Genomic DNA, 18,351 nt, shown 5'->3' with positions numbered 1-18,351 from the left:
GGGAGCCTCTGACAAACTGTTGCTGTATGAAGACTACAAGTTGTATCAAAGCATTTTTAAAACTTAAGTGGCTAAAACTAACACGAGAGATTAAACAGACCCTCTACTTTGGCTCTGAAGAAAAAAAATCTGAGCTCAGATTATACAGTTGAAACCAGATGTTTACATATATTTTCAAAATGCCTTTTTTTTATCACCATCCAACAAAATTAGGCTCCTGTTTTAGGTCAGGATTCTCAGTTATTTCTTTTTTTTTTTTTAATTGTTACTGAATTGTTTAAATAATTTGGGCAGCTTAGAGCAGTCATCCTCTAATTGGAGAGTTGGGGGTTCGATTCCACCAGAGTCGCATGTTTAAGGGTCTCTGGGCGAGAAACTAAACCTCTCGTTGCCTCTGATGTGTGTCCCATCGGTGAATGAATGTGATTTAAAGCTGAGGATAAGCCTCTTTAATGATTTGTTCAGATGATCTTTGCGGAGATGTAGTAGAGTACTGTATGACTGTGTATGTGGAGGTAAATGAGGGCACAGATTGTGTTGTAAAGCACTTTGAGTGTCTTGATTAGATAGAAAGGTGCTATATAAGTATAGTCCACTTTAACATTTACCATTCCATTTTAATGCCCAGATAACGAGATATATTTTTAATTACGCTCCTCAAAGTCAGAAGTTTATATACCAGTACAATACTACGCATTTAAAAAAGTTGTATGCTGTAAACCCAGATGAGGATGTCATCAGTTAGTTGACAACTTTTTCTTTCAGCTGTTCATCCATCTCAGTCTGGCCTCTCTAACTTTATCTCCCAGTTGTTCAACCTGTGACAAGATGGAGTCCCCCTGAGGTCAGCCTGTTAGCTTAGCTCGTAGCTTAGCTTTTCAGCTTAGCTGCCCAGTTTTAATGATCCAAAAATGAGATTTTGGATCATTAAAACGGATTTTAAAGAAAAGAGAAAAAAGAAAGGGAATGGTCAGTGAAGAGCACCGGAGTTGAGCCTTTTGTCATCCAGTGTCTTCAGTAGAAAGAGAGAGACACGAAGAAACGATAAAGCCGATAAATGAAAATAAGGTCGATATTTTAATTTATCATGCGATTAATTGATTTATTGTTTATTGCGACAGGCCTGTTTGACTCGAGTCTTACGATTTAAAGACAAGGACGCCAAATACAAAGTATGTATGTAAACTTATGACTAAAGGAAGTAACTAAAATTGTCTTAATTTTTTTTCACCATTCAACAAATGGATATAATTTGGGGAATCCTAGCCAAGCAAAAACAGGAAAGGGTCACTTTGATTTGAATGAAAAATGGTTCTTTGTCTAGAGTGAGTTTTCACATCATTTCAAAAGGAGCTTCCACTGGACCAGAACTCTGTTTTCAACCCATCCCTGATAAATAAATCAGAAAGTTTTGGGTCAGTTATAGGTTTTGTGGTCCACTTCTGCTGCACCTTACATTATTTATTGTGTTTATTGTAGATTTTACGATACTGAGTTGACCAAAATTGTGCAGCAAAGCAACTCCAAACCATAATATAAAATCTCTATCCCCACATTTCACATTTTATTTTTTTGCTTGAATGTTTTCTAAATGTCCAAATTGCATATGCTCTTTAAAACAAAAGTTTTTATGAGGGTTCAAATGTGTGATTTATTTACATCTACAGTAAAATAGACTAAAGTCAATTCTGTTTGAGGTAGACTATTTAAAAGCATAATGTACAAACAGATTGGTATAAAAGCACTAATCAAGATGAAATGTTCAACAAAATCTAAGTAAAATGGAAACTTTAAAGAGCACTGCTTCCATGTTTTTAAATTGTTTTGCTGGTGCACAAAAGTTAGACATTCTCTTGTTGTAATATGTAAAATTAATCTTAATTGCTTTTTACACATCTAATTTCATTCCTACAGTTTTTACATCATAGCTGCTATCTGTCATATTTAGATTATTATAATTCGCTTAAAGATAAACTCAATAAATATTTGTATTAATATTTATTAATCAAAAATGAGATAAATTAATTGTCCTTTTTCCTTGGTCCTCTTCTAAACACAAGCCAAATGGTCTATTTCTGATCCAAACAAGTTTAGTTTCATCAAAGCCTTTTTAACATCATGCAGTTTCAAAATAATAGTCTTTACGCAACAAAGAGACCACAAACCATGATACTTCCATCACCGTGCTTCACAGTTAAAAGCTTTATTTGAAGTCTGTGTCAAAAATGCAACTCTGATCCATTTTTATACCACATCTATTTGAAATCTACACCCTTTGTAGGTGTTTATTTTTCTATAGATTGTTTTCAAATAATTATATATTTAACATTATGTTGGAATTGTTGTTTCTCATCTTTAATTAATGGCGTTTTAAATCCATCATAATAAAAGTGAGAAATGATTTCTAAAAATGTTCACTTTTACCTTTTTAAACTGTTGCACTGTTCCTTCAAATGTTTACTTGTTTTAATATTTAAAAACATTTTTAATTCCATGTACTATTGTTTTTTTTTGTTGTTTTTTTTGGTAGCACAATTGACTTTAAACTTCTTAAAAACTAAATGTTTTGTTTTTAGGCGTAAACGATACAATTTTAATAAAATTATTAAACCACTACTTCCTTTAGTTGTTTAATGGTGCAGTTACTTATTTAACCAGATACCCACACTCTCAAATGGACCTTTATGTTGACTTTCCAACTTTTACTTGATTAGAATTTTAAATTTTGCTAACTTTGCTTTGTAGAATATTTTATCTCTGTACTGATTCAGTTTGTAACTATATCTAAAATGTGTGAATAGAATAGAATTTCTCATTTGTTGTATTTTTCTGGACTGTACTTTAGACTCATTAATTACCAAAACCTCAACAAAAACAAACAAAAATGTACAAGTTAGTAAAAGGTTGTTTATTTACATGACATAAGGATCAATGCATGAAAAGCAAGTTTTGGTTCGTTCAGCCGCTGATTTAAACAGTAATTTATCTATGAAACAAAATTAAACGGTACAAGTTATTGTATCAAAGTAGAGTATAAACATGATCATATATGTGCACGTTAACATGTATTTTTACATTGTATGAAACTATTGTTGGGGTTCCTGACCCCTCTCTTTTTGTCAAACATTCAGCTCCACTGTTTTTTAAATTTCAAATGAATGCATTTTTCCAAGTGTGATGAAAGGTTTAAAAACATTCCCAGTACGGTGACGGTGATGCAGTTGCCATGGCGATGCTGCTGTTACAGGTTGATCAGGCTCTCCTCCTCGGATTCCTCGGGCTCCCTCGGCTCTGTAGACACAGCGGCGTCGGCTGGGAGGAGGGTTTCTGGAGGTGGAGGCGCAGGTGGTGCCGGAGGTGGGACAGCGGGGCAGGTGCGGACCGGCAGGACGTTTGTTTGGCCGACTGGATGGAAGACGAAGCAGTAGGCTCCTGGTTGGCAGCTGTTCTTCACACCGAGGGCTAAATCGGTGGGTGTGACGGGCTGGTAAACGTCGTCAATGTAAACACTGAGCGTGTAGGAGTCTGGAGGAGAGAAAACACGGAGGACACCTTTTATTTCTTTATATGTTGTGTTTTGAGCTTAGTCTCCTAAATGTTGCTAATCAAGTACAGTAGCATCATCTCGGTGCTTATTTTTTATTATCTTTGCTTTAAATATTTGAGTTTTTAAGTCAATAAACAAACTTTACCTTGTTCAAATCGTGCAGCACACTGTTCAGAGAGCTGCTGGATGGTCATTGTGGGAAACACGTCCAGAGTTTTGGGGTTGGCACCGATCTCAGGACAAAACACTGTCAGGAAGTCCTACAAAAGACGAACAGAAATGATGTGTGTGCATCAGGAAAAGTTTTAACTCGTTTATCTTGGCTGTGATTCTGAGTCTAAAAATCAATGATTGCTTCCACAATGGCTTTTGGTGGTGGTTTGACTGAAATCAGAACAGAATATAAAAGTTTTAGATGTAATTTAATGCAGCAGCCATCACGCATTGCAGCCGAGCCTTGGATTGGTGCTTCTCACCCAACGCTGCTGCCTTGTTTTTACTTTTAGTTTCATCTAGATGGAATCAAAACATTCAGGCTGGAAGTCTAAACAGAGTAAACTACATTTTTCTGACTTTATTTGAAGTTATATTACAGTTTTAAAAGTCAGAAAATCTAAACATACATTCCAGCAGATATAACCTTTAATACAGAAAAATGAAAAAGTAAACTCTCTTGTTCTCCAGGTAAAGGAAGATCTTTGAAAGGATTTTGGACACTTGTTGTTTTATTTCTCATTTTTCGTGTGTACCCGAACAGATTCCTGGGCCACGCGCTCCTGGTTGAGCGTGCGTCGTCTCTCCCAGCGGTGGATGGAGTCTTGAACCTCCCTGCTCAGCTGCCGGGTCGCGGACCTCTGCTGGTCGAACGTCTTGATGTGCTCCAGCGCCCCGTAGGTGGTGGTCAGATAATATGAACCTGAACACACACAGGATGCACGCTCAGATCATCGTTTCAGATCATATCATATTAATGCATGGCTCAGTTTGTGTTCACACCTTCTCCAAGAGTTAACGATGGGTCCATCAGCTCCATCATGTACTCCACATCCAGATGCAGGGCAGACAGATTGGATCTAGCCAGGACGTACATCATTACAGGAAGGAAGTCATCAGCGCCATGGGCCCGCCCTGAACACACAAGCACTTAAGGGTTCATGACATTTGTTTTTGGTTTTAAAATCTTTGTTTTTCACGCAGGGATGTTAGGATGAGTGTGTTGTGTGATAAATACAGAGGTTCTGACCCGGACTGCTGATGGACATGGAGTCATAGATGATCTTGCAGGTCTTCAACAGATGCTCAATCTTTTTCTGTGGGGAGTACTCCTGATGAAGTTTGTTCAGTTTGATGATGATCTTCTCCATGGCGGGGGTCTCAGGGACGGCGGTGGTTATTCCTAAGGCTGTAGTGGTGCTGCCGAGGACGATGGACTGACACGCACACACACGGCTTCAGTTTAACATGTGCCTTTCTTTATACGTTTCTGGTTATATGGTCCCATAACTGTTGAGGAGCCCCTAACCTGGTTTTGTGCCAGCTGCTCCATGCTGCCAGCGCTGACGTGCAGTTTTTCCAGACTCTTATAGATCGGCTCCTTCAGAGGCTTCAGCACACTTTTACACAGAGCTGCTTCAACAATGCTCTCTGCAAAGATGTGCCCAACACTCGTTTATCAATCGCTCACATCCGTTATCAACTGAAGTTCATGCTGAGGTTGACTCTCAGCTACCAATGCATCAAGTTTAAGCTCAAAATCTTTAAAAGTGACTGAGCTCTCTGCTTGTTCTCTATTTACTATGATAGCAGATCATTTGTAGCTCAAAGCTAAATTAGTAAAACTAACTAAAAGTAAAATGTAGCAAAACTGTAACTGAAAGTTCTCATTTGTATACAAGTGTAGCTGAAAGCTAAAATGAGTCAAACCTTAGCTAAAAGCTAAAATTAGGACAGTAGCTCTAAGCTAAAATGAGGATAAGATGATAAAACTAAAGTAGATTTCTGTAAAAAAAAATAAAAAAAACATTATGGAATTGATCTCAGTGTTCTTCTGTTGGGAAAATAAAACTTTTGCAAATCAAATTAAACAATTTAAAAAATACAAACATTACAAATACTAAACATCAAACACTTCTTCCAGTAAATATTTTGTTTTACAAATTGTGCAAAAGAAATTTGATTAAAAAAACATTTGGCAGCCTTTAACCAGGAACTCAGTAGTGCTGAATTAGCATTCCCTCAAATATTTCTTGATCATTTTGGATATATTTCCCACAATGCAACACACTAGTACTAGTTAATCTGGACTACCTGCCTGAACGCCACACTTTGAGAACTTTACATTCTTCTGGGAAATTTGTAAACCTAAACTGAGCTCATCAAGGTCTGTTTCTCTTCCTCAGCTTCAGGAAACTTTATGTATTTCGACATGAACTCATAAAAGGAAGTGACAGAGATGTTTCCTGTGAAGTTAGTTCCATTTAACAGAAAAGTTACCCAGTTTGTCCTGTGCGTACTGATGTTGTGGCTCCAGGATGACTTGCATCTCTGTACTCTGCAGCAGGTACCGCTTCAGCTGAGTCATCATCTGTCGGATCTCCTGCAGCAGCTCCGTGGAGGTCGAGTGTTTCGACATGGTCTCCAAGGTGAACGCTCGGTGGTCTTTCACCTGAACACGCAGCATAAAAGCTGTTCATCTTATGCCACGAGCCGGCACAGAGGAACCTTAAAGGTCTTTATGTTCTCACCAGGTTACCAAAGTAGCTCATAGGGTCCCGAGCCAGCTCTACAATTCTTTTGGTGAGCCGTCCATCATGGTAGATGAGTCCGGTCAGAACGGTGGATAGGCGATACCGGGCTCGGTCCAACATGACGGTGGGGGTCCTCCTGACAACTGATTTATAGCTGTGGCTCTCTGCAGGGCCCCTGGAAGAAAAACAACTCTTTAATTATTTTAGGGTTTTTAAAATATTAGAAACTGACTTCTTTTAATTGATTTTTTTATATTTGAGTCATTCTGTCAGTTGAAACAAACGTCAAAATGTTCCCACCAGTGCCAAGTTGGTGGACTTGTCTGAAATTTAACACAACTCATAAAACAACTGGAAACTGGAACAAAGTTTGCTGGTATACACTGTTTTTTACAACATTCACAGAACAATGTGACCAAAGAATCAACAGTTCAGTTGCCTTGAAACTTGAAGCAAATGTTGTTAAAAAGCATGTGCTATCTTATTCAGAGGTTAGAAATGAATATTTGTGAGTTATTATGTTTATTAATGAACTATTAATAACCAGTCGAAAGACTTAGTTACTGCATTATTATTGGCGGCCTTTCAGCACTGACGGCAATCTTTACTGTGGTTAGAAGAACATCATCTGATGTATCAAACCAACTGATATTTGGTATTTTGATGCTTTGATCGGACCAAAAATTCAATTTCCAGGTTCTTTTACAAATCGGTAGTGAAAAAAAAAATTGTTGCTTAATATGTGTTTTGTTCATTATAAATTCAGACTACTAAAAATTAATCGCCCATTTTTGTGAGGATCATTCAGAGGGGCTTTGGCAACCACTAATCTGCAGGGATAAACCTAGATCTTTCAAACAAACAAATCCCACTGGATCAACAGAACCGGCTTCAGACGTCCATCCATATAAAGCATTAAAATCAAACTAATAAATGTGACCCATGCTGGTACAATGAGTCAGAATGAGTGCAAAACAACAACAAAAAACATAAAAATATGGCCTTTTGCCATGATTAATTAATTTAGAATGAGTCTTTAGACACCGTCTAGCAAGTTTTGTTTCCAATTTACCTTTAAATCAAAGTTTTCTAATAGTGTCTTCAGAAATAATCACTTTAATTTGCTTTGAAATAGACCACTTTTCTTTGCAAGCTACCATAGCACATGAAATAAAATAACTTTATCCTGAACTTTATCACATGTTACAGATTAAGAGTTTACTCCAGTAGTTTTCCAGATGTGCAATTTTAAAATGCGGGTCCACACTCAATATAAACAAAGTATCTGAGTCAATCCAAGAAAATTGTCATTGAGCATGCATCAGGCTACCATAGCGTTATTTACAAAATATAAAATAAAATAAAGATTTCAGCTTTATTTAAAAAATAAAAAATAAACTCTCCATTGTGTGCGTAGTTAAAATGCTCGTTTGGTTCATCAACAACTTCAACACTAAATTTTATTCATGATCTTCCAACAGAAATATGCATTTATATTTTACCAGGGGTAGAATCAAATTAAAACTACAGCATGATTTGGGAGTTTCCAGGTATGGAACAGCATACAACAAGCTGACAGTTTAAATAGTTTAGTGATGATGTCACAGGAAATATGACGGTTAACGCGACTCTAAACATTGCATCTTATGAAGAGGAACTTGTTTTTCTACGTGCAGGAAGCTTGAGCTCAAATGTGGAAGTTTTCTTGAGGCTGCTGAAGTCTAATAAAACATCTAAAGATTATATAGATGTGAAAAATATAAAGTCAGAAAAAGGTGAGTTCATGTCTGAAACATGCAAATCTTTAGTTTCATAATCAGTTCAGTGAGTTTGCTGTAGTTTCAGGGAAAGTATGAAAATCAGTATTTTATATATTTTTTAAACTTACCGCATCTGAACAAACCTCGAGCATTAAAGTGAACAAATCTGATCAATAATTTAGGATTTATTTATTTTTTAATCTCTCAAAGTAGTTTCAGGCCATTAAATAAGGAAGAGTGATAAACCCTTGTGATTAAACATTATGGATAATTTATAATTAACTTTTGAGGTCAGTCCAATTTAAGATGGCTGCCTTAGCTAATCAACATTAATAAACACCAAAAAAAAAAAAAAAAGGCCATAACTCCATGAGTTGTACAAATATTGAGCTAAGATTCGGTGTGGTAGTAGCTGAGAGTGATTCACAAAACATAATTTGAGCGAAACAAACAGCTACAGCTTCTGACTTGATGAGCTAATCAAACTACAGTAATTTACATAAATTTACAGTAATTTCATAAAGATAAAACTTTAGATTTGTGCTTTTTATGTTTAGGAAGTTGATGATGTCACACCAAATGAATGTTACTCTACTGAAAAATTGTTAAATGAAAGTTATAAAAAATAAAATCAGTTCAAGACTTTGTTTTTTTTGTCACAACCAGGGAGTTTTATACCTGATGCTGGTCATTTTGGAAAAACTATTAACCTAAATATATATTTGGCGGCATTATTTTTATTTCTTTGCTTATATAATAACTTCACCTGAGCCCACACCTACCTGTGGTTTGTATCTTGCTCCTGATTGGTCTCTCCCTCCTCCTCGGTGCTGCTGGTGGAGCAGGAGTCCAGGTCAGCCCCCAGAGCGGCTCCCCCCTGCGGTGAGTACAGCGACACATCAGGGCGTGGTGCTGGGGATGGAGGAGGAGGAGGTTTCATCCCTGCGCTCTGATTGGCTGATCCTCCTCCTACCTGGCTGGAGCACACAGGTGGATTTGTGAAGGGTGGTTTAGTTCTGGGGGGAGGAACAGGACGAGATGGTTTCTTTGTCGGTGGTGGGCACTGGGACTTTATTTTGTCTTCCTTCACCGTCTTCAGGCCCTCCTCGTCTCTCCTGCTGGCCTCCTGCTCAACCTCCTCATCCTGCAGACCTGCTCCTGGTTTCTCTGTATCTTTCTCTTCCTCCTTTTCCTTCCCCTTTGCAAGATTCTCTCCACTGTCTCCCCCTGTCCTCTCTTTGACTGAGCTTATCCTGGACGAGGAGGTGGTGCGGTGTACAGGAGCAGGAGGCAGAGGTGGAGCAGCTCGGGTCAGGAGAGGGACAGGAGGCCTCGATGGAGGAGGTGATGTTGCCTTCCTGTCTTCTTTTTCACTTCCCTCCTCTTTGTGCTCAGATTCAGGAGGTGTTGGGGCTTGAGGAGAGGAGAAGAGGAGGCCCATGCCGGTACCTGAACCCAGGCTGGGGGGTCTAGGTGGAGGGGGGCGCTTGTATGAAATGTCCTGGCTGGTTGGAGTTGGGCCTTTGACCTGCGGGTTTGGTTTTTTTGAGGTTTCTCCATTCTGCAGGGTGAAGGTGATGCTTTCGCTGTGGCCGGGGTCACAGCTGGAGGAGGAAGGGTTCGGCTCTTTGTTGGGCTGCTCCTCCACAGTGACGGGGTTTACGTAAACGTATGTGCTGGGTGGAACCAGGAGGTCCTGGTTCTTCTGGCTCAGATCAGACATCCAGAAATCTGCAGCACAAACATAGTTTAAAAAGACAAAACAATTCGGACGTACATTTTACTTCTTCCCGTGTCAGTTTACAAAAATATGAAAACTGAAAGTTTTTTTTTTTTACGTTAAAGAGACAAATCCCAAATTATGAAATAAAATAAGTTTATCTTGAACTTTATCACATGTTACAGATTAAGAGTTTACTCTAGTAGTTTTCCAGATGTGCAATTTTAAAATGCGGGTCCACACTCAATATAAACAAAGTATCTGATTCAATACAAGAAAATTGTAAAATTTCTTGTTTCCAAATGGATGTCACCATTGTTGACCTATTTTCATTAATTCTGACTACGTCTAAAGGTAAATAAACACAACTGATTTGTTTTATTTTTTACATTTTACAGTTTTTTTTTAATTAGGGCCACATCAACTGTTTATATTATATGAGAAAACAAATTGTTTGGATTCAGTTTTTTACACTATAAAATACTTTTTGACCTGTCTTCATGATGCTGCCATGATTACGTTTGAATATTGTTAGTTTTTTATTTTTATTTATTGTTTGCAAAGAAGCATTGTCTACAAAGTAGTTCTTATCTTGTCATTAGAACATTAGACAACACGATTACTTATCCAAACCTTAACAAAAATGCAAAAGCAGTTTCTGAGAAATTCACACAAATTTATCCAAAGGTCAAATAAATGACATAAAAAGAGCTCCATATCAGGTTTTATATAGCAGGGTCAAAGGTCATGACAGGATAATAATAATAAGACTAAATGTGAAAAAAGCCTCCTCACTAAAAACAACATGGCAGAAACAAAGCTTCATCTGAACAAGATGAGACCAAAATTATGTTTGCCCATAATGCATAGCAGCATGTGTAGAGAAAACCAAGCACAGCACGTGAACGCAGTGAGATTGCTGAACTCAGGCCACTAATGAAGTCATCAAAACAGCAAAAACACACACAGCCACAGACATTTCTAAACACCGACGTCTATAAAAGTCATGTAAATTATGTACTCCTATACAGCTGTGGAGAAATTAAACAAAAATGTGTTCAGTTTGATGCACTGTGTGAATGACAATAAAGTTTATATTTATTTATTAAAAGTATTGTTGCTAATTTAATGTTGCATTTAAGACGTGAAGAACCAATACTTTTTGTATATCTAAGCAGTAAAATCTTAGAGTTTAATAACCTTTGTATGTGATTGAATTCATGTTTTCATACAGCGCAGGCTGCATAAACTGTCAACAAAATTACTTGAATGGGGTTAAAGCCCGGTGTGATTTTATTTTATTTGGGTATTTCCTGAGAACAGCTTGAGTCCTTGCTTTGCGTCTGATTATTTAATGCTAATGTGATGCTTAATTCGGAACATCAACAGATCTTGGTTCTGTGCCATGAATTAGTCATGCACACAACGTAACTTTCCTAACAAAGTGTTCATCCAGATCAGAAAGTTTCCATCTAATGCTCCATTTGCAGCTGGTCATAGTTGTGTTGTCTAATTAATTCAGTTCAGTTTATTTATATAGCGCCAAATCACAACAATATTGTCTCAGGATTAATTAATTACTAATATACTAATTGCTGATGGCGTTGCGGAAGATGCGGGTTTATTTACCTGCACCCAAAGCAGAGATGGCCTCCAGCTCCTCCATCTTCGTTGCCGTGGTGATGGCCTGGGGTAACCTCAAAGAGATGGCGAGGATGTCTCTGTTTGGGAGATTTATTTATTTTAAAAAAATCAGATAATTATTGAAATTTAACAGAATTGGATTTTATTAAATGATGTAGTTGAGTTTTTTTTGGGTTTTTTGACGGCACAGTTAAACATTAATTTGCATTTTTACACCAACAAATAGCAGAAAATGGGACATACAGCAGATGATTAGTTAAAGGATGATGCATTCCTCAGGTCTTGTCTTTAGGACTTTTTTCCCCCTGTTTCTTATAAACGTTCAGATTCTGTTAATCATCTGGAGAGGTAACTTTTAAGGCCTGACACTTCTTTTTTGTACTCTTGGTCGCAATTAAAATTAAGAATGGAACAAAATCTGTCTGATAGTAATAGTTTCAAATGTAATGTCACTGAGCGACATGTTTGCACAGAGTTGTGTGTGTGCTGTACCTGCTGACACAGTAGAAGGAGATCAATTTAAAAATGTCATCAAAAACCAGAGAAGATCCCTCCAAGTGAACAACTGAGAACAAAAACAGTTTCAAAGTGAAGCACTAATAGATTTTTGTGATAAATATCCGTATGAAGATGTTTGTTGTGAACACGTACATGTTTTGTGTTGTTTGATGGTCAGATTGTCGACACGTGGCGCTCCCTGTTCATCGGGCAGTCGGACTGAAATCATCACGACGTTATCTTCTGTGTTTTGAACCAGGAACGCCTGGACATATCAGCAGTTATTGATGAGTCACAGTAAATCAGGTAAAAACAGCTGATTGGAGTCATTTTTTTATTTTTATTTTAGGTGAAAACGGTGAAAGACTTACTCCTGCTGCCTCCTTCTGCAGAATGCAGACACTCTTGTCTCGGCTGAGTCCTTTAGGTCGCCACACAGAAACGCTCCCAGCCAGTTTATCTACAGAGGTCAGCATTGGAGGTGTTGAGGATGGAGGCATGACAGGGTGAGACTGGAGAGAAGGTGAGGAGGAAAGTGGGGATGTGGGAGGAGTAGTAGGATCAAAGGGGACAGAAGATTCAGGATGAGGAAGAGAGAGGATGATAGGAGAAAGAGGAGGAGGAAGACATGGGGGAGCAGGAGGTAGAGACGTGGGGGCAGTTGGAGGCAGGGGAGGTCGAGAGGAGGACTTTTTCCCGGGAGGTGGGGGTCTGGGTCGACATGGCCTGGCTGGAGGGTGGGAGGGCAGCGATGGTGAAGGAAGAGAAGAGGAGACTGGTGAGGAGTGACTGTGAAGAAAAAGAGGAGTTTTCAGACGTGCGATAATCTCCTTAATCTCTAGAAATTTAATCTCCTTAAAAACATTACAAGGTTAAGGAGATAAATTAGACAATTTAGTGTTTTTAAGGTCAGATGGTTGTGGCAGCCATCTTGAATCAAACTGTCCAAAAGTTGATCGGCTGTAGATATACACTTTACGTTAGATTTCAGTGGTTACATGTACTGTAATTAATATCTTACCTGTTGTAGATAGCTCATGGAAACAATGTCTAATTCTGACCAACTTATCTGAACACAGCTGAGATCAAAGTGGACGGCTGCTGTTATAAAACATTTCCAATCTCTGAAATTTCAAAGAAGTTAATGCAAAAACTATTTTATAAAATTTTAGCATGTCATAAATTGCTCTTTACATGGCTATCTACATGTACATGTAGTTTGTTTTTTTTGTATCATTTGTTTGTGCAAATAGCAGCAGCAGCTAATTGTAGCACTTTTTAAACACCTGTAAGAATTTCATACATTTTCTGACAAAAAGTCCCATGTAACGAGAAACTGATGGTGCTGTAAAGGGGTTTTTAAAAGTGTTTTTGTCAACAGTTATAAAATATCCAAGACTAGAGTTGTGTTGAGACGGCAAAAAATCTGCTTTAATCTTGAGCTCAGCTCAGATCAGCTGTTTCAAAAAGTTCTAAAATGTTTTTAAAATATCTTCCATTTAAAAATATTTCATAGCTTGCTGCTGATGGCTCTCTATTTGCTGACAGATAACCACAGAAATGTATGCAAATAACTATAATGCAAAATGTGGTTTCTGAATTAGCACTCATGTGAAACTTGTAAGACTGGAGTAATTTCAAGAGAGCAATGATCCGTTTTTTTTTTTTATCCTTATTTGAACTAGCTGTTAGCTCATCAAATCATTTAACTAAACTTTGTTTATTAAACTGAGGTTACTAAATAAAAAAAAAACTATCTGCAACAGGTAATATGTTGTTTGTTCACATAGTGCCTCATCTTCTATTTAAACCTGCAAAGCTCAAAAGCCTAATTTATTTTTGTCTCTATTTCATGTTTTTCCACTGAAGCTTCAGCTTCCATTCAGCTCCATTTTAGTATCCAACATCTTTTTGTGCTTTAGCTGTGAGCCAAATTACTTTAGTTCCACACCGTTTAGACATAGTGGGTTAAACAAGAGGTCTCTGCAGCAGGAAACAAAAGTTACTGTGTGTAGGTGGAAGGTAACATCAAGACAATGAGCTCAACCATGACACACTGTCCTCCAGCTACGAAAATAAAAATAAAAACTCAGAATGAAAAGTTCCCTAACCTAAAAAAAACCCCAACTAAAAATAAAACGGGTCGAAAATTAAATTTGAACGTTAAACGTTTGTTGCATCTACACATCCAGTTCCTAAAACAGACATTACTTAAGAAAAGATGTAAAACTAGAGCAGAGGTTAAGATAACTTACAGTATTTAGATATGAACGTGCTTTTATAGTCAACTCACATTTGTCCAGGTTTAGCTTAAAATCCTGCAGATGGTGATTATTTTAGGAGCAGAATACAACGTGTCATAACGCTGAGGCTCACGTTGTTAAAGCTCACCTGTTCCCGTGCTGTGTACACGCTAAACATGTGAGAGGAAGACTAGAAACGAGTAAAGTTCATGTCAACGTCACTGACCACCTGCATAAACGAACGCAGAGGAAACCTCAGGAACCAGCAAAATTTAAGCTAAATTTAAGTTAGAAGTGTTAAGCCAAATTATTCTTGTGCAATTGGTTTTCGTTAGTTTATCGTGTGAAGCTGCTTTCTCTTCTTTTTAAAATCTTCATTACAGTCTCAAATTCATGCTAAAGACCTCCATCCAGCCATCCATCCATTCTTCTTTTCATTATCTTTTTGGTCTGTGAGATGAAACCGGAGTAGAAAACCCACGCATGCACGGAGAGAACATACAAACTCCACCCAGAAAGGCCGGGATTTGATCCAGCGACCATCTCACTGAGAGGCATTAGCTCTACCAACTGAGCCACGGTGCTAAAGACCTAGTATTCTTTAAGGGATTGCATATCTCCCGCCGCCTTTCACGCTAAAGTTTTGGATTGAGATCATCATATCATGGATTTATAGATGTTTTGGTCAAATTTTGAATAACAGAAGCATGCACGTTTCATGCAATGTTTTAAATGTCACACACAATGTGTTTTGTGAACGCAGTGACTACAAGATCAAAGCTCAATTGCTGTAAAACTGAATCCAGTGTTTGCTAGCTTTGGTGGCCATTTTGAATTAAACTGACTCCAAAAGTTCATCCTTTGTAGAAGGACATGCATTTACTTTCTGAAAGTTTCATCAGTAGCGTTGGGGCATAACTGCTACAGTCCATCTTTGTGTTTTTAGTTGTTTAGTAGATTTAAAACGGCATAAAACAAACAAAACAACCCGATAAAGAAGGCAAGAAAACAGTTTTTTCAAAGCAGCTGCATGTTTCCAAATGTTGCTCTGAAACTGTTAAATCTTTATGATTCTGAAGTTAAACCTTAAATCAACAAACTCTTGTTTTTCTCCAGATTTTAATGCAGTGATCACTTTTTAAAGTCTGATTTCCACACAATATAAGAGCCAAAAGTTGAAATCTCAAGTAGTTCTCCACTTTTTAGTCAGCTTGTCTTCCATTTAGCTTTTTTTAAGCTGATATTTTCAATATATAATAATGAGCTACGTTTCCCCAAACTAATCAAACCAGATTTTGGTTCAAGGCTGATTCTCAGATGACAGGAGCGCTGTTTAGGGAACCTTCAGAGACAATCACAAGGCCAAAGACGACATCCTTCATGATTCTGATTGCCATTGGTTTGTTTTGATTCTGTTGGTTAACTGAAGTGACACAAAGAGGTTTTATTACCCTCACTGATTAACCACAATTTCTCTAATAACGACTCTACAACACGGAAAACTCAGAAGACGGTTGAGAAAAGAGATTTTCACTTCAAAGGACTCAGAGTCTGACAGCTGTGGAAGATTCATTTATTAATTGAACATCAGACAATCAAGAAACTGATTACAGTTACAGTCTGATAATCTGGATCTCCTCCTGACGTCTAAAGTCCTTGCAGATAAATATACTGAACATGGCAGACATTCTGACTCCAACAACTGAATCGACACTGAAACGTTGTGCTAAAATAAAATAACCATAACACTGATTATTGGCTGATGCTTTGTTTGCTATCATGTAGCCTCTAAAGCATCAGTGAATATGATTTGTTTTTTACATGAGTCCTCCTCCATTTGGAAAGCGCTGCTGCACATGATCCAATATGTTTATGTGGGTGTAAACAATAAAATAACATTGGAAAAACATAAAGTGGGGCATTCCTCTGCTCCAGCTGTTGGTTTGCATTCTGGTTTTGTCTCCTTTTAATGTAGCTGATGCATGTAAACATAAAAAATTCAAAAGTATGCAAAGAAAACACAATTTCTGAGAGTCATGCCCTGCAAAGCTCTCTGCTCTCTGTGCTTACGCTAATTATGAAGCTGTGATAGACTCTTTTTTTTTTTACAGTTATCAAGACTCTATTCAAAAACAACTTAAAGTTTAATAACAAATCTTTAATATCTTCAGACAAACAAACTTGGAGAAAGTTGTAACACTTAAATGAGATAAGTGCGACATTAAACGAGAAGAACTACATTTGATCGTGAAATAAAAAACAACAACAATAAAACCTGCCAGTCCTTGATGGAATGCATATCACCCGCCGCCTTTCAAACCAGAGTTAACAACTGAAATCATCTTATGATGAGAAATGTGAATGCACTTTTCTGAGATAAGACAAAATACTCAAGTGTTTTATTTTGTCTCATATAAAATATTTGATACTTGTAACTTTTTACAGCTTGTTTCTACTTAGCTTTTAACCCTTTGCGAGCTTTTGGCCTTTTGCTACTTTTAGCTAGTGCTTTGCCACTTTTAGCTTCTGGCTATCATTTTTCTCTGTTTAGCTTTTAGCCCATATTTTGTTTCCTTTAGTCTTTAGCAAGCTTTTTGCTACTTTTAGCTTTTAGACAACCTTTTGCTGCTTTTAACATTTTCCCTCTATTTAGCCGTTTAGCCTGAGTTTTGGCACTTTTAGATACCAGTTTTGCTTTGTTTGGCCTTTATCAAGTTATTTATTTTAGTGTTTTGCTTCTTTTAAAATTTAGCTAGCAGTTTGATACTTTTTTCCTAACTTTAACCTGCTTTTAACCTGTTGATGCTTTTAGCTTTATGACGGCTTTAGTGTTTTGCGCCAAGTTTTTACTTAGTGCTTTGCTCGTTTGAGCCTTTTAGCCAGTCTTCTGCTTCTTTTAGCTTTAAAGACCCAGTTTCAGGTTTTTCAGCAAATTTGAGTCAAGTCCTTCAAGTCTCAAATTTTCTCAGAAAATGTAAATTCTCTCATCTATAAACAATTTATCTTTAGATGCATACCAGTAAGTATAAATAAATGTTGAATGAAAAGAGATGTGACAGCATGCTTTATGATTTTTGCTGCAAAACACAATGTAGATTAATGATCTTTACTTTCATATTACGTCGGATTTTGGATCCAAATTTGAGCAGCTGAAGTAAATTACAAACAGTTATTTCCACAAAGTTGGCAGTTACAAAACTATTGTGTTTTGGCTCTTCAAGCTTCTGCTTTTTGCTGCTTCACTGAGCTTTTTGTTTAAGGAAGAAAAATACTTTTTTTTGGCAGAAAACCACAGTACGTAATTCTATCACCTATTTAAGCCCAAATCAGCAGCTGATGATTTTAATAACTGTTCAGTGAGCCACTTTATCAGGGTTTATTCAAGTGAAGCAAAAAATAAAGACATGTCTCCTGACAAATATGGTTACTTTGCAAACAGATCCTGTTTCTCTGTGTTTGAAATATGACATTTCTAATAATCCAGAGTCAGTTTTAGTTTAGATTTTATTCCAATTAAACAAAGCGTTGAAAATTAGTTTACTCTGAAACCGTTTCCCAACATGGTTTTAGTTTAATGTTGAACAATTTGCAAAAGAAAAAGAAGAAGAAAAACTAAAAAAATTAGCCTTGTTGCTGAGAGTTGACACAGTAGAAGAAAATACTAAAAGAATGACTGGAAAAATGTTTTTGCAAAGACAGCTGAGGCAAATAAATCCAATTTATACACCAGACAATAAAACACAAGCAACAGACAAAGCAAAACAAAACAAAAATACTGGGACACAAAGGCAGGAAGAAAAACTCTCCAGATGCTTTTTTCTTTATTTAATTCATTCTTTCTTGTTTCCTGTTTATTCTTTCCTTCTGTCTGTAACCAGGAAGTATAATGAAGCTTAGTTAACAATTAGTTCCAAACTTGAGATGATTTTACAAAGACACTCCAAAGTCCTTCAGAATCACACAACTACAGAGTTTTTTTGTTTTTTTTAAATGCCAAACTGCCTCTCAGAAAAAGGACTAAAATGACCTTTAGGTCAGCTAAATGTTCAAACTGAAAAAGCAAAAACAAAACAAAACTTGAGTACAGCCTTCCTGACTTTTTTGGTCTTTTTATTTCTTTTTTAAGAATTTAAATAATAAAGATGCTATCTATCTATCTATCTATCTATCTATCTATCTATCTATCTATCTA

At 37.1% G+C, this 18,351-nt stretch overlaps 1 protein-coding gene across 1 annotated transcript in view; it reads right to left on the bottom strand.

The window, feature by feature from the left end:
* Nucleotides 1-2,961: 2,961 nt before the first annotated feature.
* Nucleotides 2,962-18,351, bottom strand: part of rin3 (Ras and Rab interactor 3) — a 19,852-nt gene continuing 4,462 nt past the window's right edge. Inside the window, exons 2-14 of the mRNA XM_037695471.1 lie at nt 12,288-12,705; nt 12,070-12,181; nt 11,911-11,983; nt 11,404-11,495; nt 8,837-9,785; nt 6,292-6,469; nt 6,041-6,212; nt 5,070-5,191; nt 4,791-4,977; nt 4,544-4,675; nt 4,297-4,463; nt 3,693-3,807; nt 2,962-3,525 (exon numbers count right to left, since the gene is read on the bottom strand). Coding sequence (XP_037551399.1) covers nt 3,242-3,525; nt 3,693-3,807; nt 4,297-4,463; nt 4,544-4,675; nt 4,791-4,977; nt 5,070-5,191; nt 6,041-6,212; nt 6,292-6,469; nt 8,837-9,785; nt 11,404-11,495; nt 11,911-11,983; nt 12,070-12,181; nt 12,288-12,705 — 3,001 coding nt within the window. The 3' untranslated portion in view covers nt 2,962-3,241. The remainder of the gene's footprint in view (nt 3,526-3,692; nt 3,808-4,296; nt 4,464-4,543; nt 4,676-4,790; nt 4,978-5,069; nt 5,192-6,040; nt 6,213-6,291; nt 6,470-8,836; nt 9,786-11,403; nt 11,496-11,910; nt 11,984-12,069; nt 12,182-12,287; nt 12,706-18,351) is intronic.

The sequence above is a fragment of the Nematolebias whitei genome, chromosome 21 (genome assembly GCF_014905685.2).
Source record: "Nematolebias whitei isolate Nwh7 chromosome 21, NemWhi1, whole genome shotgun sequence".
Classification (NCBI taxonomy): Eukaryota; Metazoa; Chordata; class Actinopteri; order Cyprinodontiformes; family Rivulidae; genus Nematolebias; species Nematolebias whitei.
This window is presented reverse-complemented; position numbering and strand designations above follow the sequence as displayed.